This window comes from Nerophis ophidion, linkage group LG08 (genome assembly GCF_033978795.1).
Source record: "Nerophis ophidion isolate RoL-2023_Sa linkage group LG08, RoL_Noph_v1.0, whole genome shotgun sequence".
In the NCBI taxonomy this organism is placed as follows: Eukaryota; Metazoa; Chordata; class Actinopteri; order Syngnathiformes; family Syngnathidae; genus Nerophis; species Nerophis ophidion.
The window spans coordinates 3,049,084-3,076,071 of NC_084618.1; the positions used below are offsets into that span (position 1 = coordinate 3,049,084).

At 39.2% G+C, this 26,988-nt stretch overlaps 1 protein-coding gene across 3 annotated transcripts in view; it reads left to right on the forward strand.

Moving 5' to 3' along the window:
* Positions 1–25,326, forward strand: part of usp54b (ubiquitin specific peptidase 54b) — a 160,691-nt gene extending 135,365 nt beyond the window's left edge. For 2 of the 3 annotated variants that reach the window (XM_061907485.1, XM_061907486.1), the window contains 5 exons: positions 7,263–7,374; positions 11,931–12,589; positions 12,663–12,790; positions 17,839–17,973; positions 24,262–25,326. In XM_061907485.1, coding sequence (XP_061763469.1) covers positions 7,263–7,374; positions 11,931–12,589; positions 12,663–12,790; positions 17,839–17,973; positions 24,262–24,351 — 1,124 coding nt within the window. In that variant the 3' untranslated portion in view covers positions 24,352–25,326. Of the gene's footprint in view, positions 1–7,262; positions 7,375–11,930; positions 12,590–12,662; positions 12,791–17,838; positions 17,974–18,127; positions 18,267–24,261 lie in introns of all 3 variants that reach the window. The other variant, XR_009807721.1, reaches the window with a different exon arrangement.
* The last annotated feature ends 1,662 nt before the right edge of the window (positions 25,327–26,988 follow it).

Below are 26,988 nucleotides of genomic sequence, written 5' to 3' on the forward strand. Positions count from 1 at the left end.
CCACAACCTGTAGAAAGGGTGGTCCCCACAAGTCACGAACAACCAAATTATAACCTGTGTGTGTGTGTGTGTGTGTGTGTGTGTGTGTGTGTGTGTGTGTGTGTGTGTGTGTGTGTGTGTGTGTGTGTGTGTGTGTGTGTGTATTCTGGCGATGCTGACTTAATGGGGACATGGCTGTGTTTACACAGTCACCTTTAGGGGACATCTGACGGTATGGGGACAAAAAAAAACAGGTCCTCTAAAAGGAATCCTTTTTAAATGATAGTCAGATCCATTCTGAAGACGCCTAAGTGATTTTTAAGCTTTGGCCCATAAAACATGTTTACTGGTTAGTTTGAGTGTGAGACTTTTAAACTTTTATCTTTTTTTAAATGGTCCTCAGTAGTCACGTACAAATTTGTGTGAATTATGCTAAATGATTTAAATTTGGTCCCCACGAACCATATTCACTCTTTTCCCCCAGGGTCCCCAGTAAGTATGATCAGCACATTACTTCATCAATCCAGAGATTTAAAGACGTGTATGAGCTAACTGGGCAGTGGCCATTTTACCCAGAAAAATTCATGGCTCCACAACCTGTAGAAAGGGTGGTCCCCACAAGTTCTGATCAAACACTTGGTCAAACACACACATACTGGTCAAATAAAAACCAGTGTGTGTGTGTGCGTGTGAGTTTGCGTGTGTGTGTGTGCGTGTGTGTGTGTTAGGAAATGATCATCGACCCTTTTAAATGCTTGTGTGTTTTAGTTTGTGCGTCTGAACTGCAGGTGTGAATGTTTTCCCCTGCAGCTCAGCACTAACTAAATCTCTCTGTGGGATTATTAGATTGTGTCCTGTCTGTCCTCTCGTGTGTGTGTGTTTGTGTGTGTGTATGTGTGTGTGTCTGCTCCACCAACACAACAAGCATACACACTCGCACAAAAGCAACCTTGATGAAGTGTGAGGACAACAAGCGAGCGCGGGCAGATGGCTTCTCTATCAGCGCCATTACGTAACAGAATTTGGTCTTGGGCAGGCAGCGACCGTATCGACGCTTTCAGGGCCCCTGAACAATCTGCCTTGGCTTTAGAGGACAAGTGGGCTCACAACAACAGAGCTACCGCCGCCAACATCGCTCATCCCTGACGCTATCCATAACGTAACTGCAGCCCCCCACAAAATTAAAAAGGGACCGTTTTTGGTCGGCAAAATAAAGCAAAGTGGGGCCACTTTCATATATTCAAGAAGACCGATACAGTGTCGATCAACATACGATAAACTATTTGAACGTGCACATCTGTGTTTTGTGTTGTCAGTAACATAAGTCTAATATGGGGCCAGAAGTATAATTTTATTTCAATAATTCATATAACAGTATCGATATTTCAATATTTTTTTTCCTTTTTGCTTGTATTTTTACACAGTGCTGCAGGCCCAAAAATATAGAAAATCTCCATCTAAATATATATATTTTTACTTATACTGTACCTTTAAAATTAATTGGATAGCACTATCTGCAGGGGAAAAGTATTGCTATTAGTATCGACATTTCAACTTTTTCTTTGCTTTTTGCTCGTTTTTTTTTTGGTAGTTTTCTTATATTTTTACAAGGGCTGCAGGCCCATAAAATACAAGAACATCTCCTCTTCAATATCTTTTTAATTGTACTGTCCATTTAAAAGTTATTATACATCATTATCTAAGGGGTAAAAGAGTGCTATTAGTATTTTCTTCTTTCCTTTTTGCTTGTATTTTTACAAAGTTCTGCAGGCCCAAAAAATAGAGGAAAATCTCTACTTAAATAGTTTTCTTTAATTGTACCTTTAAAATGTATTTGACAGCATTATCTGTTGGGGGGAAAGATTGCTATTATCGACATTTCAACTTTTTCTTTGCTTTTTGCTCGTTTTTTTTTTTTTTTGTAGTTTTCTTATATTTTTACAAGGGCTGCAGGCCCATAAAATACAATAACATCTCCTCTCAAATAACTTTTTAATTGTACGGTGCATTTTAAAGTGATTGTATATCATTATCTGAGGGGTAAAATAGTGCTATTTGTATCTTCTTCTTTCCTTTTTGCTTGTATTTTTACAAAGTTCTGCAAGCCCAAAAAATAGAGGAAAATCTCTACTTAAATAGTTTTCTTTAATTGTACCTTTAAAATGTATTTGACAGCACTATCTGCAGGGGGAAAATATTGCTATTAGTATCGACATTTCAACTTTTTCTTTGCTTTTTGCTAGTTTTTTTTTGTTGTAGTTTTCTTATATTTTTACAAGGGCTGCAGGCCCATAAAATACGTGAACATCTCCTCTTAAATATCTTTTTAATTGTCCTGTCCATTTGAAAGTGATTGTATATCATTATCCGAGGGGTAAAAGAGTGCTATTAGTATCTTCTTCTTTCCTTTTTGCTTGTATTTTTACAAAGTTCTGCAGGCCCAAAAAATAGAGGACAATCTCTACTTAAATAGTTTTCTTTAATTGTTCCTTTAAAATGTATTTGACGGCAGTATCTGTAGGGGGGAAAGATTGCTATTATCGACATTTCAACTTTTTCTTTGCTTTTTACTCGGGTTTTTTTTGTAGTTTTCTTATATTTTTACAAGGGCTGCAGGCCCATAAAATACAAGAACATCCCCTCTCAAATATCTTTTTAATTGTACTGTCCATTTGAAAGTGATTGTATATCATTATCCGAGGGGTAAAAGAGTGCTATTAGTATCTTCTTCTTTCCTTTTTGCTTGTATTTTTACAAAGTTCTGCAGGCCCAAAAATATAAAAAATCTCCATCTAAATATATATATTTTTACTTATACTGTACCTTTAAAATTAATTGGATAGCACTATCTGCAGGGGGGAAATATTGCTATTAGTATCGACATTTCAACTTTTTCTTTGCTTTTTGCTCGTTTTTTGGGGGTAGTTTTCTTATATTTTTACAAGGGCTGCAGGCCCATAAAATACGAGAAGATCTCCTCTTAAATATCTTTTCAATTGTCCTGTCCATTTAAAAGTTATTATACATCATTATCTAAGGGGTAAAAGAGTGCTATTAGTATCTTCTTCTTTCCTTTTTGCTTGTATTTTTACAAAGTTCTGCAGGCCCAAAAAATAGAGGAAAATCTCTACTTAAATAGTTTTCTTTAATTGTACCTTTAAAATGTATTTGACAGCACTATCTGTAGGGGGGAAAGATTGCTATTATCGACATTTCAACTTTTTCTTTGCTTTTTGCTCGTTTTTTTTTTTTTTTGTAGTTTTCTTATATTTTTACAAGGGCTGCAGGCCCATAAAATACAAGAACATCTCCTCTCAAATAACTTTTTAATTGTACTGTCCATTTAAAAGTTATTATACATCATTATCTAAAGGGTAAAAGAGTGCTACTAGTATCTTCTTCTTTCCTTTTTGCTTGTATTTTTACAAAGTTCTGCAGGCCCAAAAAATTTAGGAAAATCTCTACTTAAATAGTTTTCTTTAATTGTACCTTTAAAATGTATTTGACAGCACTATTTGTAGGGGGGAAAGATTGCTATTATCGACATTTCAACTTTTTCTTTGCTTTTTGCTCATTTTTTTTATTTTTTTTTGTAGTTTTCTTATATTTTTACAAGGGCTGCAGGCCCATAAAATACAAGAACATCTCCTCTCAAATAACTTTTTAATTGTACTGTCCATTTGAAAGTTATTATACATCATTATCTAAGGGGTAAAAGAGTGCTACTAGTATCTTCTTCTTTCCTTTTTGCTTGTATTTTTACAAAGTTCTGCAGGCCCAAAAAATAGAGGAAAATCTCTACTTAAATAGTTTTCTTTAATTGTACCTTTAAAATGTATTTGACAGCACTATCTGTAGGGGGGAAAGATAGCTATTATCGACATTTCAACTTTTTCTTTGCTTTTTGCTCGTTTTTTTTTTTTTTTTTTGTAGTTTTCTTGTATTTTTACAAGGGCTGCAGGCCCATAAAATACAGGAACATCTCCTCTCAAATAACTTTTTAATTGTACTGTCCATTTAAAAGTTATTATACATCATTATCTGAGGGGTAAAAGAGTGCTACTAGTATCTTCTTCTTTCCTTTTTGCTTGTATTTTTACAAAGTTCTGCAGGCCCAAAAAATAGAGGAAAATCTCTACTTAAATAGTTTTCTTTAATTGTACCTTTAAAATGTATTTGATAGCACTCTCTGCTTGGTGAATAGATTAGTATTAGTATTGACATTCCAAATGTTTCTTTATTTTTTGCTTGTTTTTTTTGGTAGTGTTCTCGTATTCGTAAAAAGTGTTGCAGGCCCTTAAAAACGCCAACATCTCTACTTAAATGTTCTTTTTAAATTGTACCTTTAAAAATGTTTTTGATAGAACTCTCCGCTGGACAATTAGATTGCTATGAGTGTCGACATTTCAACTGTTTCTTTTCTTTTTTTCTTGTATTTTGGTGGTTTTCTCGTACTTTTATAAAGTGTTACAGGCCCATAAAAACGAGTACATCTCTACTTAAATAGTATTTTTCAATTATACCTCCAAAAGTGATTTGGTGGCACTCTCTGCGGGGGGAAAGAGTGCTGCAACTTTCAATCAGATTTGATGTAGAAGTAGTAATTGTTTCTAATGTGTAAATTTGAATTTAAATGGTTTTTTTGGCGAATAATATGCATTTATCTATTAATTTTTTTCCAAGTTGAATTAATTATTTATGACACATTTTAGTAACAATTCTAATGTAGATACTAATAGCAATCTGTTCGCTCTGCAGAAAGTGCTATCAAATCACTTTTAAAGGTACAATTAAAGAAAACTATTGAAGTAGAGATGTTCTTCTATTTTTGGGGCCTGCAGAACTTTGTAAAAATACAAAGAAAACTACCATAAAAACAAGCAAAAACGACAGAAAAAGTTAAAATATCGATACTAATAGCAATCTTTTCCCCCAGCAGAGAGTGCCATCACATCACTTTTAAAAGGTACAATTAAAATAAAAAAACATTTAAAAAGAGATTTTCTCGTATTTTTTGGGCCGGCAGCACTTTATAAATAACACTACTAGAAAATTACTAAAAATCAAGCAAAATTGAAAGAAAAAGTTGAAATGTCAATACTAATAACAGTCTTTTCCCCCTTCAGAGAGTGCTATTAAGTCGCTTTTAAAAGGTACACTTAGAGAAAACTATATAAGTAGAGATTTCCTCGTATTTTTTGGGCCTGTAGAACTTTGTAACAACACGAGAAAACTACCAAAAAAACAAAGAAAATTGAAAGAAAAAATTTAAATGTCGATACTAATAGCAATCTTTTCCCCTTGCAGAGAGTGCTATTAAGTCACTTTTAAAAGGTACAATTAAAGAAAACTATTTAAGTAGAGATTTCCTCGTATTTTTTGGGCCTGTATAACTTCGTAACAATACGAGAAAAATACCAAAAAAACTAAGAAAATTGAAAGAAAAAGTTGAAATGTCGATACTAATAGCAATCTTTTCCCCTTGCAGAGAGTGCTATTAAGTCACTTTTAAAAGGTACAATTAAATAAATTAATTATGTAGAGATTTTCTCGTTTTTATGGGCCTGCAGCACTTTATAACGATAAGAGAAAACTACCAAAAAAACGAGCAAAGAAGAAAGAAAAAGTTGAAAAGTCGATACTAACAGCAATCGTTTCCTCACTCTTAAAGGGTACAAATAAAAAAAACTATTTAAGTATAGTTTTTCTCGTATTTTCTGGGCCTGCAGCACTTTATAACAATACGAGAAAACTACCAAAAAATCAAGCAAAATTGAAAGAAAAAGATGAAATGTCAAAACTACTAACAGTCTTTTCCCCCTTCAGAGAGTGCTATTAAGTCCCTTTTAAAGGTACAATTAAAGAAAACTGTTCAAGTAGAGATTTTCCTGTATTTTTTGGGCCTGCAGCACTTTGTAAAAATACGAGAAAACTACCAAAAAACGAGCAAAAAAAAAGAAAAACTTGAAATGTCTATACTAATAGCAATCTTTTCCCCCTGCAGAGAGTGCTATTAAGTCGCTTTTAAAAGGTACAGTTTGAAAAAACTATATAAGTAGAGATTTCCTCGTATTTTTGGGGCCTGTAGAACTTTGTAACAACACGAGAAAACTACCCAGAAAACAAACAAAATTGAAAGAAAAAGTTGAAATGTCGATACTAATAGCAATCTTTTCCCCTTGCAGAGAGTGCTATTAAGTCACTTTTAAAAGGTACAATTAAAAAATTTAATTATGTAGAGATTTTCTCGTTTTTATGGGCCTGCAGCACTTTATAACGATAAGAGAAAACTACCAAAAAAACGAGCAAAGAAGAAAGAAAAAGTTGAAAAGTCGATACTAATAGCAATCGTTTCCTCACTTTTAAAAGGTACAAATAAAAAAACTATTTATATATAGTTTTTCTCGTATTTTCTGGGCCTGCAGCACTTTATAACAATACGAGAAAACTACCAAAAAATCAAGCAAAATTTAAAGAAAAAGATGAAATGTCAAAACTACTAACAGTCTTTTCCCCCTGCAGAGAGCGCTATTAAGTCACTTTTAAAGGTACAATTAAAGAAAACTGTTCAAGTAGAAATTTTCCTGTATTTTTGGGGCCTGCAGCACTTTGTAAAAATACGAGAAAACTACCAAAAAACGAGCAAAAAAAAAAAAAAGAAAAACTTGAAATGTTGATACTAATTGCAATCTTTTCCCCCTGCAGAGAGTGCTATTAAGTCACCTTTAAAGGTACAATTAAAGAAAACTGTTCAAGTAGAAATTTTCCTGTATTTTTTGGGCCTGCAGCACTTAGTAAAAATACGAGAAAACTACCAAAAAACGGGCAAAAAAAAAGAAAAACTTGAAATGTCGATACTAATAGCAATCTTTTCGTCACTTTTAAAAGGTACAATTAAAAAAAAAGATTTAGGTAGAGATTTTCTCGTTTTTATGGGCCTGCGTCACTTTGTAACAATACGAGAAAATTGAAAGAAAAAGTTGAAAAGTCAATGTTTTTAGCAATAACGATAACACGCTAACCTCCAACTAGGGACAGGTACCAAATTGGGTACTTTTATAGGTACCCACCAAATTCCGCAAAATCCAACAATGCCTGACAGAAAAACTTCAAAAGCAAGTCGCCACTTTTTAAAATTAGCTGGATGCTAATGGACATTGGATTTGCCATAGACATGCTACTGATTAGCGCCCCTCATCTAACGTAACGACTCTATCTGCTTCTGTCTCCTCCTTGCACACTTCATCACTCTGTCCTCCTCTCTTCGTCGTTGGCGTCCTCAGCCGTGCACGAGACTAGCGCCCATAGCGCCGCAGGGACCGCCGCGCTCAAACGCAGGCAGGAACAGGAAACGGGACGGGAGTCGGGAAGCGGCCGCCCGCCGGGGCCTCGCAGGTACACCGACCACCGTGCCACTCCAACCTGCAACCCCGCACCCTCTTGCCGCCTCACCCGTGTGCCCCAAACACCCGCTTGTCCTGTTTGCTTCACTGCTTCCCCCGCTTGCTGAGGTGTGGCGCTGTTGTCTCTTTCTTCACCATGTCAGTCGCACATGTCTTGTGTTGTGTTGTGTTGTGTTGTGTCTGCTGAGGTCTTTGCTCTTGTGTTACTGTTGTCCTGTGAGGAGAAGAAGCTGATTATGTTCAGTTCAGATACAACAAAATATTTCCAAAAATAAAAAATAGAAAAATTAAAGAATAAAAAAATACAAAAAATACAAAAAAAAAAAAAATATATATATATATATACATATATATATATATGTATATATAAAAAAAATTTTTAAACATTTTTTATTAAATAAAACATTTCAAATAATTTTGCTCCTATAAATTCCATCTACCGCTTGTCCATTTCAGGGTCAATATAACTTAAATTTTTTAATACTAGATGTTTTATTTATTTGTATAACTACAATTATATGTTTAATAATGATGTATCTATGTCATATAGTTTTTCAAGGGTTGCACACCAAATGTATTCACATCCGAATCGCGATATATACATTTACATACAAATATACACACGTATATACACACACGTATATTATATATTATATATTGTATATATATATATATATATATATATATATATATATATATATATATATATATATATATATATAATTTAGCTATCATGCTAACGTTTTGAGCTAGCATATAATTCGGTACATGACACTTGTTAACTGTTAGCATGCAAATGATAGCAATCTAACTTAACCATGCTAACTTTTTCATCTGATTTTCCACTTTTGTTTTTTTTATTCTCGCAGCCATACACTTTTGAGTCATATAACGGGGTATGTGACACAAGCTAACTATAATCCTGCTCACGTAATTTAGCTATCATGCTAACTTTACTTGGAGTCATATAACTCGGTACGTGAGACTTGTTAACCGTTAGCATGCGAGCAAGTTAACCTAACCATGCTAACTTTTTAATCTAATTTTACACTTTTTTTTGTATTGCCACAGGCATACACCTTTGAGTCATATAACTTGGTATGTGACACAAACTAACTATTAGCCTACTCACGTTATTTAGCTAGCATGCTAACTTTTTGAGCTAATTTTGAAACTGTTTAACCCAGAGTTACATAACTCGTTATATGACACCGTTGTTAAGTGTTAGCATGCGAGCAAGTTAACTTAACCATGCTAACTTTTTCATCTAATTTTTAGAATTGTTTTTTTCTATTTCCGCAGCCATACACCGTTGAGTCATATAACTTGGTATGTGACACAAGCTAACTATTATTCCGCTCACATAAACATGCTAACTCTTTGAGCTAACTTTGCAAACGTTTCACCCGGAGTCATATAACTTGGTACGTCACACTTGTTAACTGTTAGCATGCACACGCTAGCATGCTAGCAAGCTAACTTAACCATACTAACTTTTTCATCTAATTTTCAATTTTTTTTTTCTATTTTTGCAGCCATACACCATTGAGTCTTATAACTTGGTATATGAAAGATGCTTACTGCTATCATGCTATCGTTAGTACATATGCCAAGTGTTAGCATTTTTATGTAAATATGCTACTTTTTTAGGCTAGCTCTGTTGCTCATTTTGGACAGTTACACTTAAAAACTCACGGATTCAGACACTCAGCCAGAGGTCCAGGGCACAGATAGCAGGCCCATCAACATTTTTGTGGGAGTTTTCTTGTTACATTATTACCATGCAATAATAAATTATTTGAATATAAAAAACAGGGGATGTTCAAAATCTAATTAAAATACTACTGTAAATTTCAGCTTTCTGAACTTGCAAAAAAAAAAGTCCGAAATAATATTTTATGTACCTAATAAAAAATTTAAATTAATTAGTTATAAGTCCCCCATGTCTTTTTTACTGCTTGTCAGAAATCCCACGATTAAATGGGCTTCCTTTCGCTCTAAAGCTCAACAAAACGATCACTGGATTGATTCAAACTGTTAGCCAGAAGGAAGACGGAGAAGAAGAAAAAAAATGCTTATCGCTCTCGCTTCTTCCTCTTTTTTTTTTTTTTTTTTCCAATTTGACTTCCCTCCTCTTTTCAATTGATCAACACCAGCTCCTGATTTATAGCACCGCTGCTGCAAAGCCTGCTGGGTAATTACCGGGGGGCTGAAAAGAGACAGCAGAGTTGATGTGTGTGTGTGTGTGTGTGTGTGTTTGTGTGTTTGTGTGTGTGTGTGTGTGTGTGTGTGTGTGTGTGTGTGTGTGTGTGTGTGTGTGTGTGTGTGTGTGTGTGTGTGTGTGTGTTCAGGCAATGCTGACTTAATGGGGACATCGCTCTGTTTACACAGTCACCTTTAGGGGACTTCGGACGGTATGGGGACCGTCACAATGATAGTCAGATCCATTCTGAAGATGGCTGAGTCATTTTTAAGCTTTGGCCCATGTTTAATTTGAACTTTTTTTTTTTTTTTTTCACATTGTCCTCAGTAGTCACGTACAAATGTGTGTGAATTTTGCAAAATGATTGAAATTTGGTCCCCATGAACCATATCAACTCTTTTTCCCCAGGGTCCCCAGTAAGTATGATCAGCACATTACTTCATCAATCCAGAGATTTAAAGACGTGTATGAGCTAACTGGGCAGTGGCCATTTTACCTCATTTTTTTATGCCTCCACAACCTGTAGAAAGGGTGGTCCCCACAAGTTCTGATCAAAAAACTTGGTTCCCGTTCCAAATAATTATGTGTGTGTGTGTGTGTGTGTGTGTGTGTGTGTGTGTGTGTGTGTGTATGTGTTATGGCAATGCTGACTTAATGGGGACATCGCTCTGTTTACACAGTCACCTTTAGGGGACTTCTGACGGTATGAGGACCGTCAGAATGATAGTCAGATCCATTCTGAAGATGGCTAAGTCATATTTAAGCTTTGGCCCATGTTTAATTTTAACTTTTTTTTTTTTTTTTTTCAAATTGTCCTCAGTAGTCACGTACAAATGTGTGTGAAATATGCAAAATGATTGAAATTTGGTCCCCAAGAACCATATCAACTCTTTTTCCCCAGGGTCCCCAGTTAGTATGATCAGCACATTACTTCATCAATCCAGAGATTTAAAGACGTGTATGAGCTAACTGGGCAGTGGCCATTTTACCTCATTTTTTTTATGCCTCCACAACCTGTAGAAAGGGTGGTCCCCACAAGTTCTGATCAAAAAACTTGGTTCCCGTTCCAAATAATTATGTGTGTGTGTGTGTGTGTGTGTGTGTGTGTGTTCTGGCATTGCTGACTTAATGGGGACATCGCTCTGTTTACACAGTCACCTTTAGGGGACTTCTGACGGTATGGGGACCGTCGCAATGATAGTCAGATCCATTCTGAAGATGGCTAAGTCATTTTTAAGCTTTGGCCCATATTTAATTTTAACTTTTTTTTTTTTTTTTTCAAATTGTCCTCAGTAGTCACGTACAAATGTGTGTGAATTATGCAAAATGATTGAAATTTGGTCCCCAAGAACCATATCAACTCTTTTTCCCCAGGGTCCCCAGTTAGTATGATCAGCACATTACTTCATCAATCCAGAGATTTAAAGACTTGTATGAGCTAACTGGACAGTGGACATTTGACCTCATTTTTTAATGCCTCCACAACCTGTAGAAAGGGTGGTCCCCACAAGTCCCGAACAACAACTAGGTCCCAATTCCAAATGATAACCTGTCTGTGTGTGTGTGTGTGTGTGTGTGTGTGTGTGTGTGTGTGTGTGTGTGTGTGTGTGTGTGTGTGAGTGTGTGTGTGTGTGTGTTTGTGTGTGTGTGTGTGTGTGTTCTGGCATTGCTGACTTAATGGGGACATCGCTCTGTTTACACAGTCACCTTTAGGGGACTTCTGACAGTATGGGGACCGTCACAATGATAGACAGATCCATTCTGAAGATGGCTAAGTCATTTTTAAGCTTTGGCCCATGTTTAATTTGAACTTTTTTTTTTTTTTAATAGTCCTCAGTAGTCACCTACAAATTTGTGTGAATTATGCAAAATGATTGAAATGTGGTCCCCAAGAACCATATCAACTCTTTTACCCCAGGGTCCCCAGTTAGTATGATCAGCACATTACTTCATCAAGGGTGGTCCCCACAAGTTCTGATCAAAAAACTTGGTCCCCATTCCAAATTATAACCAGTATGTGTGTGTGTGTGTGTGTGTGTGTGGGTTGTTACTGACACAAACACGTGAATGAAGTATTTACACAGCTGTTTTCACACAGCAACACACACACAAACACACGCACTGCTAAGAAGGATGTGTTGAGCATTCTTCAAATAAATCAATAAAGTCAAGGGGCGGCCCGCTGGGAGAGAATCAATATCCACCGTGTTGACGTAGATCGCTGTTTTGAAAGTTGGATCATAATATGAAGTTTGGTGTGTGTGTGTGTGTGTGTGTGTGTCCTTCCAACTACACTCCTGACGTCACACTTGCCGCCCCCTCCCTCCCTTATTTGTGTCCTGCAGTGAACAGCCTGGCCCGGTCCAAGTACTGCTGACACCCAATCAGGAGGAGTTCGAGGACCAGGCGTCGGCCAACCAAAACCCGCCCCCTCTTCCCCCTCCGCCCCCGCCCTATCGGGCCCCCGCCGCTCCTCCCTGTCCTGCCGCGCTCACCCTCAGCATCCCTCACCCGTGCGCCCCCTCCGGCCGGGGAGGGGGCGGCGACACGGGGGTGAGGCTGTGCGAGTTGCTGCAGGCGGGGGGCGTGAGCGTCAGACCCCTGGGAAGGCACTTGGCCATCTCGCTACCGTCGCTCCCTTTGCGGTTTTGGGACGCGCCCGTCACGCCACCCCCACGACCCCCGCCTCCGGAGTCCCCCGGGCAAAGGAAACCGGCTTCCCCCCTCTGGCAGCCGCCCCAGCCGGATCCCGCCCCGCAACCTTGGCGGCCCGCCGACAGCGCCACCCGCCATTGGTCGTCCTGGAGTCTGGACCGGCCCGACGCCATGGTGACGCCCTATGACACGCCCCCGGACCACTGGGCTCCCATCCCGCCTAGGCAGTGTGCCAGTCGACCCCCTTCTCGGGGGCACCACGGCGACCCCAGGAGCTGCGAGCAGGAGGAAGCGGAGTTGACGGAACTCGACACCCTTTACCAGGCCAGTCTGCAGGCGGGGAGGACAGGTGGGGGGGGGCCGCGTTGTTGCCATAGCAACAGCTCCAGCGACACCCTTTTGACGACCCGTCTTGTACGCAGGCTGCAGCCCGTCCGAGCGACTCATATCCAGGGTGGGCGGCCAGGCCCGCTCCAGAACCCCCAACGCTGACATGGAGAGGACCGTGTTCGGGCCGGACGGCGCCAGAAGCCCCACCTACCTCAACAAGGTAAGCCCCTCCCCTCCGATCGCTCTTCACTAGCCTGCTCAGTGGCCTAGTGGTTAGAGCAGGGGTCAGCAACCTTTTTGAAAGCAAGAGCTGCTTCTTGGGTACTGATTAATGCCAAGGGCTACCAGTTTGATACACACTTAGATAAATTGCCAGAAATAGCCTCTTTGCTCAGTTTACCTTTTATATATAAAAAAATGGGTATTTCTGTCTGTCATTCCGTCGTACATTTTTTTACCTTTTACGGAAAGTTTTTTGTAGGGAATAAATGATGAAAAAAACACTTAATTGAACGGTTTAAAAGAGGAGAAAACACACAAAAAATGAAAAATAAATTTTGAAACATAGTTTATCTTCAATTCTGACTCTTTAAAATTCAAAATTCAACGGAAAAAAATGAAGAGAAAAACTAGCTAATTCGAATCTTTTTGAAAAAATTTTTAAAAATAATTTATGGAACATCATTAGTAATTTTTCCTGATTAGGATTAATTTTAGAATTTTCATGACATGTTTTAAAAAGGTTAAAATCCAATCTGCACTTTGTTAGAATATATAACAAATTGGACCAAGCTATATTTCTAACAAAGACAAATCAGTATTTCTTCGAGATTTTCCAGAACAAAATTTTTAAAAGAAATTCAAAAGACTTTGAAATAAGATTTAAATTTGATTCTAAAGATTTTCTCGATTTTGCCGGAATAATTTTTGGGAATTTTAATCATAATAAGTTTGAAGAAATATTTCAGAAATATTCTTTGTCGAAAAAACAGAAGCTAAAATGAAGAATTAAATTTATTATTCTTTACAATAAAAAAAAAAATACTTGAACATTGATTTAAATTGTCAGGAAAGAAGAGGAAGGAATTTAAAAGATAAAAAAGTATATGCGTTTAAAAATCCAAAAATAATTTTTAAGGTTGTATTTTTTTCTCTAAAATTGTCTTTCTGAAAGTTATAAGAAGCAAAGTAAAAAAATAAATGAATTTATTTAAACAAGTGAAGACCAAGTCTTTAAAATATTTTCTTGGATTTTCAAATTCTATTTGAGTTTTGTCTCTCTTAGAATTAAAAATGTCGAGCAAATTCAGACCAGCTTGCTAGTAAATAAATAAAATGTAAAAAATAGAGGCAGCTCACTGGTAAGTGCTGCTATTTGAGTTATTTTTAGAACAGGCCAGCGGGCGACTCATCTGGTCCTTACGGGCGACCTGGTGCCCACGGGCACCGTGTTGGTGACCCCTGTGTTAGAGTGTCCGCCCTGAGATCAGTAGGTTGTGAGTTCAAACCCCGGCCGAGTCATACCAAAGACTCTAAAAATAGGACCTGTTACCTCCCTGCTTGGTGCTCAGCATCAAGGGTTGGAATTGGGGGTTAAATCACCAAAAATGACTTCCGGGCGTGACCACGGCTGCTGCTCACTGCTCCCCTCACCTCCCAGGGGGTGATCAAGGGTGATAGGTCAAATGCAGAGAATAATTTCGCCACATCTAGTGTGTGTGTGACAATCATTGGTACTTTAAAGTCCTACTGAAAGCCACTACTAGCGACCACGCAGTCTGATAGTTTATATATCAATGATGAAATATTAACATTGCAACACATGCCAATACGGACGCTTTAGTTTAATAAATTGCAATTTTAAATTTCGTGCAAATTATCCTGCTGAAAACGTCGCGGTATGATGAGGCGTGCGCGTGACATCACGCATTGTAGCGGACATTTTTTTCCAGCCCGATCCCAGCTATAAGTCGTCTGCTTTAATCGCATAATTCCACAGTATTCTGGACATCTGTGTTGCTGAATCTTTTGCAATTTGTTCAATTAATAATGGAGACGTCAAAGAAGAAAGATGTAGGTGGGAAGCGGTGTATTGCAGCTGCCTTTAGCAACACAAACACAGCCGGGGTTTCCTTGTTTACATTCCCGAAAGATGACGGTGAAGCTTTACTATGGAACAGAGCGGCCAAGCGAACATGGTTCCCGACCACATGTCAACCGGCAGGTTGCGGTGAGAAAATGGTGGTAATAAGTCGGCTCTTACCGTCAACATGAGCGTAGAGCTTGCGTCGTTCCTCCTGCAGCTGCAGACTCTCTTGCCTCCTCCCAACGGGGGGTGGGGGGGACGCAGCCCTGCTGAGAAACGTGGCTTCCCTTGGAGACACTGGCGGTCACCACACCCGTGGCCACACCTTTCCGGATTTCAGGTTGTACAGTTACGACCCTATAATCTCACTAAAACACTAGTAACACAATAAACAGATGAGGGACTTTCCAGAATGATCCTAGTAAATTTGTCTAATAACATCTGAATTGCTCTGCAGTCTAGTTTTTTTTTTGGTTTTTGGTTTTCTAGTCCTTCACTCTCACTTTCCTCATCCATGAATCTTTCACCCTCGCTGAAATTAATGGGGAAATCGTCGCTTTTTCTCGGTCCGAATCGCTCTCGCTGGTTTCCTCGTTTACATTCCCGAAAGATGACGGTGAAGCTTTACTATGGAACAGAGCAGTCAAGCGAACATGGTTCCCGACCACATGTCAACCGGCAGGTTGCGGTGAGAAAATTGTGGTAGTAAGTCGGCTCTTACCGTCGACATGAGCGTAGAGCTTGCGTCGTTCCTCCTGCAGCTGCGGACTCTCTTGCCTCCTCCCACCGGCCGCCCCTGACTGTCGGATAGGTACACCGTGGGGGGGGGGAACGCAGCCCTGCTGAGAAACGTGGCTTCCCTCAGAGACACTGGCGGTCACCACACCCGTGGCCACACCCTTCCGGCTTTCAGGTTGTACAGGTACGACCATATACTCATGGTCACTACTGCCGACTTTGTCTTGTTATATTCTTATTTTACTGTTATATTGTTATTCCCATTGTTTTTATTCTTTTTGTATCCATCCATCCATCCATCCATCTTCTTCCGCTTATCCGAGGTCGGGTCGCGGGGGCAGCAGCCTAAGCAGGGAAGCCCAGACTTCCCTCTCCCCAGCCACTTCTTCTAGCTCTTCCCGGGGGATCCCGAGGCGTTCCCAGGCCAGCCGGGAGACATAGTCTTCCCAACGTGTCCTGGGTCTTCCCCGTGGCCTCCTACCGGTTGGACGTGCCCTAAACACCTCCCTCGGGAGGCGTTCGGGTGGCATCCTGACCAGATGCCCGAACCACCTCATCTGGCTCCTCTCCATGTGGAGGAGCAGCGGCTTTACTTTGAGTTCCTCCCGGATGACAGAGCTTCTCACCCTATCTCTAAGGGAGAGACCCGCCACACGGCGGAGGAAACTCATTTGGGCCGCTTGTACCCGTGATCTTATCCTTTCGGTCATGACCCAAAGCTCATGACCATAGGTGAGGATGGGAACGTAGATCGACCGGTAAATTGAGAGCTTTGCCTTCCGGCTCAGCTCCTTCTTCACCACAACGGATCGGTACAACGTCCGCATTACTGAAGACGCCGCACCGATCCGCCTGTCGATCTCACGATCCACTCTTCCCTCACTCGTGAACAAGACTCCTAGGTACTTGAACTCCTCCACTTGGGGCAGGGTCTCCTCCCCAACCCGGAGATGGCACTCCACCCTTTTCCGGGAGAGAACCATGGACTCGGACTTGGAGGTGCTGATTCTCATTCCGGTCGCTTCACACTCGGCTGTGAACCGATCCAGTGAGAGCTGAAGATCCCGGTCAGATGAAGCCATCAGGACTACATCATCTGCAAGAAGCAGAGACCTAATCCCGCGGCCACCAAACCAGAACCCCTCAACGCCTTGACTGCGCCTAGAAATTCTGTCCATAAAAGTTATGAACAGAATGGGTGACAAAGGACAGCCTTGGCGGAGTCCAACCCTCACTGGAAACGTGTTCGACTTACTGCCGGCAATGCGGACCAAGCTCTGGCACTGATCATACAGGGAGCGGACCGCCACAATAAGACAGTCCGATACCCCATACTCTCTGAGCACTCCCCACAGGACACGGTCCAATGCCTTCTCCAAGTCCACAAAGCACATGTAGACTGGTTGGGCAAACTCCCATGCACCCTCAAGAACCCTGCCCAGAGTATAGAGCTGGTCCACAGTTCCACGACCAGGACGAAAACCACACTGTTCCTCCTGAATCCGAGGTTCAACTATCCGGCGTAGCCTCCTCTCCAGTACACCTGAATAAACCTTACCGGGAAGGCTGAGGAGTGTGATCCCACCATAGTTGGAACACACCCTCCGGTCCCCCTTCTTAAAGAGAGGGACCACCACCCCGGTCTGCCAATCCAGAGGTAGCGCCCGCGATGTCCACGCGATGCTGCAGAGTCTTGTCAACCAAGACAGCCCCACAGCATCCAGAGTCTTAAGGAATTCTTTTTGTAATATTTCTCTATTTTGTGTCCTTTTAAACCCCCATTATTTACTTATTACTTTTTTTTTTTTTTTTTTTTTTAATTGATCTCAACTCTGTACACTGCTGCTGGAATTTTAATTTTCCTGAAGGAACTCTCCTGAAGGAATCAATAAAGTACTATCTATCTATCTATCTATCTATCTATATAATCTCACTAAAACACTAGTAACACAATAAGCATCTGAGGGATTTTCCAGAATGATCCTAGTAAATTTGTCTAATATCTGAATCGCTCTGCAGTCTAGTTTGTTTTTTTCTAGTCCTTCACTCTCAATTTCCTCATCCACGAATATTTCATCCTCGCTCAAATTAACGGGGAAATCATCGCTTTTTGTCGGTCCGAATCGCTCTCGCTGCTGGTGGCCATGATTGTAAACAATGTTCAGATGTGAGGAGCTCCACAACCCGTGACGTCACGCGCACATCGTCTGCTACTTCCGGTACAGGCAAGGCTTTTTTATTAGCGACCAAAAGTTGCGAACTTTATCGTGGATGTTCTCTACTAAATCCTTTCAGCAAAAATATGGCGAAATGATGAAGTATGACACATAGAATGGAGCTGCTATCCCCGTTTAAATAAGAACATCTCACTTCAGTAGGACTTTAAATAAAACGTTTACCTAACTTTCACCCCCCTGACTTTTAACTCCGTTCTCGCTCCGCAGCCAATGGTGTTGCAGGGTCCACGTTTGGGGGCGGGGCCCGACGAGGCGGGCAACCTGAGGCGAATCGGACGCAGCCTGAGCGGCACGGTGGCGGCGACGCCGCGCCACGGCCGACTGACCGCCACCCGCAGCTTTGTGAGTGACCACCCGTCGCCCCCACCCCCCACCCCCCTAGGGGCCGGCGCGGCTCGCTGCATGCCGTCGTGACGCCGCGCTTCCTGTTCTTCACCTCTCTCTGCTTTTCTTTCTCCTTCTTCTTCTCTGTCTTCGTGCTGCGTGTCTTCCCAAGGCGAAGCAGGCTGATGCCAGTGCCTCCCATTGCTTACTTCCTCTCTCCTGAGTCCCTGTCGCTATCGCACCTCTATCGCTTCCTCCATCCTCTTCATCACCAACACTTGTCATCACCACCTCCCTCCACCGCCTCACAGGTAAACAGCACACGGTGTCACCTTTAAAATGCTCCCCCCACCCCAAAATACAATGATTTGCTAAACCTTTTCAACTTATATTCAATCGGGCAGACTGCAAAGACAAGATATTTCATGTTCACACTGAGAAACTTTTTTTTTTTTTTACTACGAAGCCACGCTGTTGTAACACGTGGCTTGGCATTGTTTTGTTGAAATAAGCAGGGGCGTCCATGATATCGTTGCTTGGATGACAACATATGTTGCTCCAAAACCTGTATGTAACTTTCAGCATTAATGGTGCCTTCACAGATGTGTAAGTTACCCATGCCTTGGGCACTAATGCACCCCCATACCATCACACATGCTGGCTTTTACACTTTGTGCCTGTAACAATCCGGATAGTTCTTTTCCTCTTTGGTCCGGAGGACACGACGTCCACGGTTTCCAAAAACAGTTTGAAATCCACTTTGCATCAGTCCATCTCAGATGAGCTGACGAAGCATTTCTGGGTGTTGTTGATAAATGGCTATGGCTTTGCATAGTAGAGTGTTAACTTGCACTTACAGATGTAGCAATCAACTGTAGTTACTGACAGTGGTTTTTCTGAAGTGTTCCTGAGTCCATGTGGTGATATCCTTTACACACCGATGTGATTTTTTGATGCATTAGCGGCTGAGGGATCCACGGTCTGTAATATCATGGCTTACTTGCAGTGATTTCTCCAGGTTTTCTGAACCTTTTGATGATATTACAGAGCATAGATGGTGAAATCCCTCAATTTCTTGCAATAGCTGCTTCAGAAATGTTGTTCTTAAACAATTTGCTCAGGCACACTAATACACCCCCATACCATCACAGATGCTGGCTTTTCAAATTTGGGCCTAGAACAATCCGGATGTTTTTTTTCCTCTTTGGTCCGGATGACACGACGTCCACGGTTTCCAAAAACAATTTGAAATCCACTTTGCATCAGTCCATCTCAGATGAGCTGACGAAGCGTTTCTGGGTGTTGTTGATAAATGGCTGTGGCTTTGCATAGTAGAGTTTTAACTTGCACTTACAGATGTAGCGACCAACTGTAGTTACTGACAGTGGTTTTTCTGAAGTGTTCCTGAGTCCATGTGGTGATATCCTTTACACACCGATGTGATTTTTTTCGATGCATTAGCGGCTGAGGGATCCACGGTGTGTAATATCATCGCTTACTTGCAGTGATTTCTCCAGGTTTTCTGAACCTTTTGATGATATTACGGAGCGTAGATGGTGAAATCCCTCAATTCCTTGAAATAGCTGCTTGAGAAATGTTGTTCTTAAACAATTTGCTCAGACACACTAACACACCCCCATACCATCACAGATGCTAGCTTTTGAACTTTGTGCCTATAACAATCCGGATAGTTATTTTCCTCTTTGGTCCGGAGGACATGACGTCCACAGCTACCAAAAACAAGTTGAAATGTGGACTCCTCAGACCACAAAACACTTTTCCACTTTGCATCAGTCCATCTCAGATGAGCTCGGGCCCAGCGAAGCCGGCGGCGTTTCTGGGTGTTGTTGATAAATGGCCTTCGCTTTGCATATTGGAGTTTTAACTTTCACTTACAGATGTAGCGACCAACTGTAGCTACTGACAGTGGTTTTCTGAAGTGTTCCTGAGACCATGTGGAGATATCCTTTACACACTGATGTCGCTTTTTGATGCGGTATCCCTTATCGGATCCAAGGTCACGGGCATTCAATGTTGGTTTTTGACCTTGATGTTATTAGCGACCGTAGATGGTGAAATCCCTACATTCCTTGCAATGGCTGGTTGAGAAATGTTGTTCTTAAACCGTTGGACAATTTTTCTCACGAATATGTTGACAAAGTGGTGACCTTCGCCCCGTCCTTGTTTGTGAACGACTGAGCATTTCATGGAAGCTGCTTTCACACCCAATCATGGCACCCAGCCTGTTCACCTGCGGGATGTTCCAAATAAGTGTTTGATGAGCATTCCTCAACTTTTTCAGTCTTTTTTGCCACTTGTGCCAGCTTTTTCAAAAAACATGTCGCAGGCAACACCTTCCAAATGAGCTAATATTAGCAAAAAATAAAGTTTACCAGTTGGTACGTTAAATATTTTGTCTTTGCAGTCCATTCTGTTATGATCCGTCGCCGGATCTTGTATTATTATTTGGTTTAGACTCCCTCAGTTCTGTTTTCAGCACCCTTAAGTTTCTGTGTTTTGGTTACCATGGGTGCTGACTAGTTTCACCTGCCTCTGATTATTGTTCTGGTAGCTCACCTGCTGCCGGGCACTAATCAGAGAGCGACTTATTCCCGTTTTTCGCCCTTTCAGTCTGGCTTTCTTGTTTGCGCTACTCAACTGTTTGATTCCACGCGACAAGTTACGTAAAAAAAATGTTCTACGATCTGTGACTCTTGTTCCCGTGCTAATAGCTCCAACGCTATTGGCACGGTTTTCTGTCTCATCGTATTTTTGCATGTTTCATAGACAATAAAATCATTGTCTTACCTGCACCGTGCCTGCAGAGTTCCTGCTGGATCTTGGCAGTAAAATTCCAGTATTCAATTGAATATAAGTTCAAAAATATCAGCAAGTCATTGTATTCTGTTTTTATTTATCATTTACACAAAGTGCCAACTTCACTGGTTTTGGGTTGTGTTCAGGGCTTTATTTGTGACGGAAAATTTGGACCGCTACACAAAGATTTGGACGATTATCATACATAGCGGACTATAAGCCGCTACTTTTTTCTTACATTTGGAACCCTGCGGCTAATTAATGGATTTTTCTTCGTTTAAGGCTATAATATAACTAATTTAGTGCAATTTTTTTGTTTAGCCTTCTAGCCATTCATAGCGTTTCTACTCGTTTCTACTGCTATTCTTTTACAATATAACTAAAACAATTTGTTCTTATTAAATCGTCCCATGTGTGATGTTTGTAGTAGTGTTTTCATGCATATTTGTACGTGCTATCCTATTGTGATGACGCTAGCGTCGTTAGCATTAGCTTACATGCTAACACGTTTGAGAGTTAATCCACCAAGACGTCACCGTGGAGTTATTGAGTCTGTTTAGCTGATCGGAGAGCTTGCTTCCGCAGCTTGTGGGTCCGTGACCATTACTTCTGTTTTGTTTGACCAGCCGTTTTACTGCCCTGTTACAGACACCGTTTGGAAACAATTAAAGAATGTAAATAAACATAAGATATCATCTATAATAGTTAGAGAAAACAGCACAAACGAAGGGGACACTTTTGGGGTGTTGTTGACAAAGTGCTATTTCTGTGCTGAATTTTTTTTGTCTAACAATTATTGTATTAATGTTATTAACGTGTTCTTATTCATAACCAGACCCATAAAACAATAACATATAATCTATAATAATTAGACAAAATATGTTTTTAGCACAAATGTAACACAAACAAATGGGACAAGTTTGGGGTGTTGTTGACAAAGTTCTACATTTGTGCCGCAATTTTGTTTGTCCTACAATTATTGTTTTTATGTTATTAACGTGTTATTATTCGCCACCAGCCGTCCTGCCTTGTCGAAATCACCCCAAACGTGTCCCAAACATTTGTGCAATGTTTGTGCTGCAACATTCTTTTGTCCAACTGTTATCGTTTATATGCACCCGATTTAGGCTCCAGCACCCCCGCGACCCCAAAAGGGACAAGCGGTAGAAATTGGATGGATGTTAGTAACGTTTTTTTTATTCCTAACCAGCCCCATGTAACGTTTATAACATATAATCTATAATAATTAGACAAAACCACACAAACGAACGGGACGGGTTTGGGGTGTTGTTGACAAAGTGCTACGTTTGTGCTGAAATTATTTTGTCTAAAAATGATTGTTTTTCTGTTATTTTTTCGGTGTATTTTTCAAAACCAGCCCCATAAAACGTTAATAACATAAAAACTATAAATAAACAAAATATGTTTGCAGCACATATGTAACACAAACAAATGGGACAAGTTTGGGGTGTTGTTGACAAAGTGCTACGTTTGTGCTGTAATTTTTTTTTTGTCTAAAAATGATTGTTTTTATATTATTTTTTGTTGTATTATTCAAAACCAGCCCCATAAAAGGTTAATAACATAAACAAATATAATAGTTGAATAAAATATTTTTGTAACACAAACAAATAGGACAAGTTTTGGATGTTGTTGACAAAGTGCTACGTTTGTGCTGTAATTTTTTTTTTGTCTAAAAATGATTGCTTTTATATAATTTTTTTGTTGTATTATTCAAAACCAGCCCCATAAAAGGTTAATAACATAAACAACTATAATAGTTGAATAAAATATGTTTGTAACACAAACAAATAGGACAGGTTTGGGATGTTGTTGACAAAGTGCTATTTTTGTGCTGTAATTTTATTTTTGTCTAAAATGTATTGTTTTTATATTATTGTTTTGTTCTATTTTTCAAAACCAGCCCCATAAAAGGTTAATAACATAAACAACTATAATAGTGGAATGAAATATGTTTGTAACACAAACATTTAGGACAAGTTTGGGGTGTTGTTGACAAAGTGCTACATTTGTGCTGTAATTTTTTTTGTCTAAAAATGATTGATTTTATATTATTTTTTCGTTGTAATATTCAAAACCAGCTCCATAAAACGCAGTTAACATAAAATCTATTATAGTTGAATTAAAAATGTTTGCAGCACAAATGTAACACAAACGAATGGGACAAATTTGGGGTGTTGTTGACAATTTGTTACATTTGTGCTGTAATTTTTTTTGTCTAACAATTATTGTTTTTATGTTATTTTTTCGTTGTATTTTTCAAGAAATACAACAGCCCAAAAAACTTAACATAAAAACAATAATAGTTAGACAATAAAAATTTCAGCACAAATGTAACACAAACAAATAAGACAAGTTTGGGGTGTTGTTGACAAAGTGCTATGTTTGTGCTGTAATTTTTTTCTCTAACAATTATTGTTTTTATGTTATTTTTTTGTTGTACTTTTCAAAAACAGCCCCATAAAACATTGATAACATCCATCCATCCATTTTCTACCGCTTATTCCCTTTTACATAAAAACCATAATAATGAGACAAAAGATGTTTGCAGCACAAATGTAACACAAACAATTGGGACAAGTTTGGGGTGTTGTTGACAAAGTGCTACGTTTGTGCTGGAATTTTTTTGGTCTAAAAATTATTGTTTTGATATAATTTTTTTGTTGTATTATTCAAAACCAGCCCCATTAAAGGTTAATAACATAAACAACTATAATAGTTGAATAATATATATTTGTAACACAAACAAATAGGACAAGTTTGGGGTGTTGTTGACAAATTGCTACATTGTGCTGTACATTTTTTTTGTCTAAAAATGATTGTTTTTATTTTATTTTTTCGTTGTATTATTCAAAACCAGCTCCATAAAACATAAAAACTATAATAGTGAAACAAAATATGTTTGCAGCACAAACGTAACACAATCAAATCGGACAAGTTTGGGGTGTTGTTGACAAAGTGCTACATTGTGCTGTAATTTTTTTTGTCCAAAAATGATTGTTTTTATATTATTTTTTTGTTGTGTTATTCAAAACCAGCTCCATAAAACATAAAAACTATGATAGCGAGACAAAATATGTTTGCAGCACAAACGTAACACAAACAAATAGGACAAGTTTGGGGTGTTGTTGACAAATTGCTACGTTTGTGCTGCAATTTTTTGGTCTACAAATTATAATTTTAATGTTATTTTCGTTTTATTATTCATAACCAGTCAGCCCAATAAGACGATAACAACATCAAAATAGTTGAATAAAACATTTTTATCACACGATTGGGACAACGTTTGGGGTAATTTTGGACCATTTTTTGGGGGATGAGGGTTTGTTATGAATAATAAAAACATCACCAGTCAGGAAATTAATTTAAAAATACCTGGCGGTCCTGGCCAGAGCAGCATTTGTCATGTTTGATATCAGGGTAGTTTGTTTTCCTGTCTCAGTATCGTCCTCTGCTCTGCTTGTCCAGGAGTTGTCGGGCGGCGCCGGGAGTTTCTGGCTGTGTCTGACGGGGGTCAAGCTGTCCTCCGCCGACCAGAGTCCCGCCCGCCCTCGCTGATCCTCGGGCGCCATCCGTAGCCCCTCCCATCTTTCCTGCAAACGCCACACAAAAACCACACGCACGCACACACACCTGCAGCGACTGTAGAGCGTCCTCGCTGGGCCCCGCCCCCTTTTCCTGGAACCCTTTAACCCCACTATTCTGTCTATGCAGTCACCGCCCCCTCCCTCGCTCACCTGGCCCATCCCGATAGCCACGCCTCTTCCTGTTTCTTCACGGGCATTTCCTGTCGGACGTAGCAGAGCTGATTGTACAGAATACAGGAAATGTCGCCCCCTTTTTTTTCTTTCCCCCTCCGGCCAATGACAGCTCCCCCCTGTTTCTATACCTGGATCTCCCACTTTGTTTCTTTTACTCCCCCCCCCCCCCCCCCCCCCCAAAAAATGACCCAGTAGCGAGTGGGGGGAGATTGTAAGGACGACGCTCTAGTGCACTTTGCGAGGAGACGAAGTGCACTTTTTTACCGAAGGACTGAAGGGAGGAAGATTCACTTTAAAAAAAAAAAAAAAAAAGGTCTCAGGTTCTAATCCGCGATACACTTTATACTCCCAGACATGTTGCTTGAAATGTGCGTTAGAGCTCTATTTGCAGCCTGCCGCCTGAAAGGATGTCAACCATGTTGGTCACGCACACACACACGCACACACACACACACACACACACACACGCACACACACACACACACACACACACGTATTTCTGACCTTCTTGAGACCGGAGAAAAATGCCTACCTCTTTAGGACCAGCCTTTCTAGATATATAAAGATGCGTATTTACAACATTAATAATATATACATACTATGCAAATATAGAAAAAAAAGCTTGTGGTGAAAATGAGTTGGAATTTCACAGAAAAAACGTAAAATTTTGGCGGTGTTATGATAAAAGTCTTCATTTTATTAAAGGCAAGTCCAAATTTATACAAGAAAAACGGAACATTTGTGCGATGTTACGATAAAAGTCTGAATTTTACATGACAAATGTCACCATTTTGCGTTAAAAAGTCATCATTTTACATTAAAAAAAAGTCATAATTTGCATGAAATAGTCATAGTTTTATAAGAAAAACTTAAAATTTTGGCGGTGTTATAATAAAAGTCGTCATTTTATTAAAGGCAAGTCCGAATTTATACAAGAAAAACGGAACATTTGTGCGATATGATAAAAGTTGGAATTTTACTCAATAACAGTCGCAAGCTTTATCAGAAAAGCGTAAAAATTTGGGCATTTTTATGACAAGAGTGGTAATTTTACTCGATAAAAGTCACAAGTTTATAAGAACACTTTAAAATGTTGGCGACGTTATAACAATAATCAGAATTTCACTCGGCAAAATGATGACCAAAGTCATCATTTTAGTCCCAAAAAATGTCAATGTTTTACAAGAACAACAAAAAAATTGGCAATATTGGGATACAGGTCAGAATTTTGCGTTAAACGGTAATTTTTCATGAAAAAGTCATAATTTTAAATGAAAAAGTCATAATTTTACATGAAAACATCATAATTTTACGACAAAAACTTTGAATTTTGGCGATGTTACAATAAAAGTCGTCATTTTATTAAAGGCAAGTCCAAATTTATACAAGAAAAACGGAACATTTGTGCGATGTTATGATAAAAGTTGGAATTTTACTCAATGACAGTCGCAAGTTTGACAAGAAAAGCGTAAAAATTGGGGCATTTTTATGGCAAGAGTGGTAATTTTACTCGATAAAAGTCACAAGTTTATAAGAACACTTTAAAATGTTGGCGACGTTATAACAATCATCAGAATTTCACTCGGCAAAATGATGACCAAAGTCATCATTTTACTCCAAAAAAATGTCAATGTTTTACAAGAACAACAAATAAATTGGCAATATTGGGATACAAGTCAGAATTTTGTGTTAAACGGTAATAATTTTACAAGAAAAAGTCATCATTTTAAATGAAAAAGTCATAATTTTACATGAAAAAGTCATCATTTTAAATGAAAAAGTCATAATTTTACATGAAAACATCATAATTTTACGACAAAAACTTTTAATTTTGGCGGTGTTATAATAAAAGTCGTCATTTTATTAAAGGCAAGTCCAAATTTATACAAGAGAAACGGAACATTTGTGCGATGTTATGATAAAAGTTGGAATTTTACTCAATAACAGTCGCAAGCTTTACAAGAAAAGCGTAAAAATTGGGGCATTTTTATGACAAGAGTGGTAATTTTACTCGATAAAAGTCACAAGTTTATAAGAACACTTTAAAATGTTGGCGACGTTATAACAATAATCAGAATTTCACTCGGCAAAATGATGACCAAAGTCATCATTTTACTCCAAAAAAATGTCAATGTTTTACAAGAACAAAAAAAATTGGCAATATTGGGAAACAAGTCAGAATTTTGCGTTAAACGGTAATAATTTTACATGAAAAAGTCATCATTTTAAATGAAAAAGTCATAATTTTACATGAAAACATCGTAATTTTACGACAAAAACTTTGAATTTTGGCAGTGTTATAATAAAAGTCGGCATTTTACTCAAGGCAAGTCCATATTTTTACAAGAAAAACGGAACATTTGTGCGATGTTACGATAAAAGTCTGAATTTTACATGACAAATGTCACCATTTTGCGTTAAAAAGTCATCATTT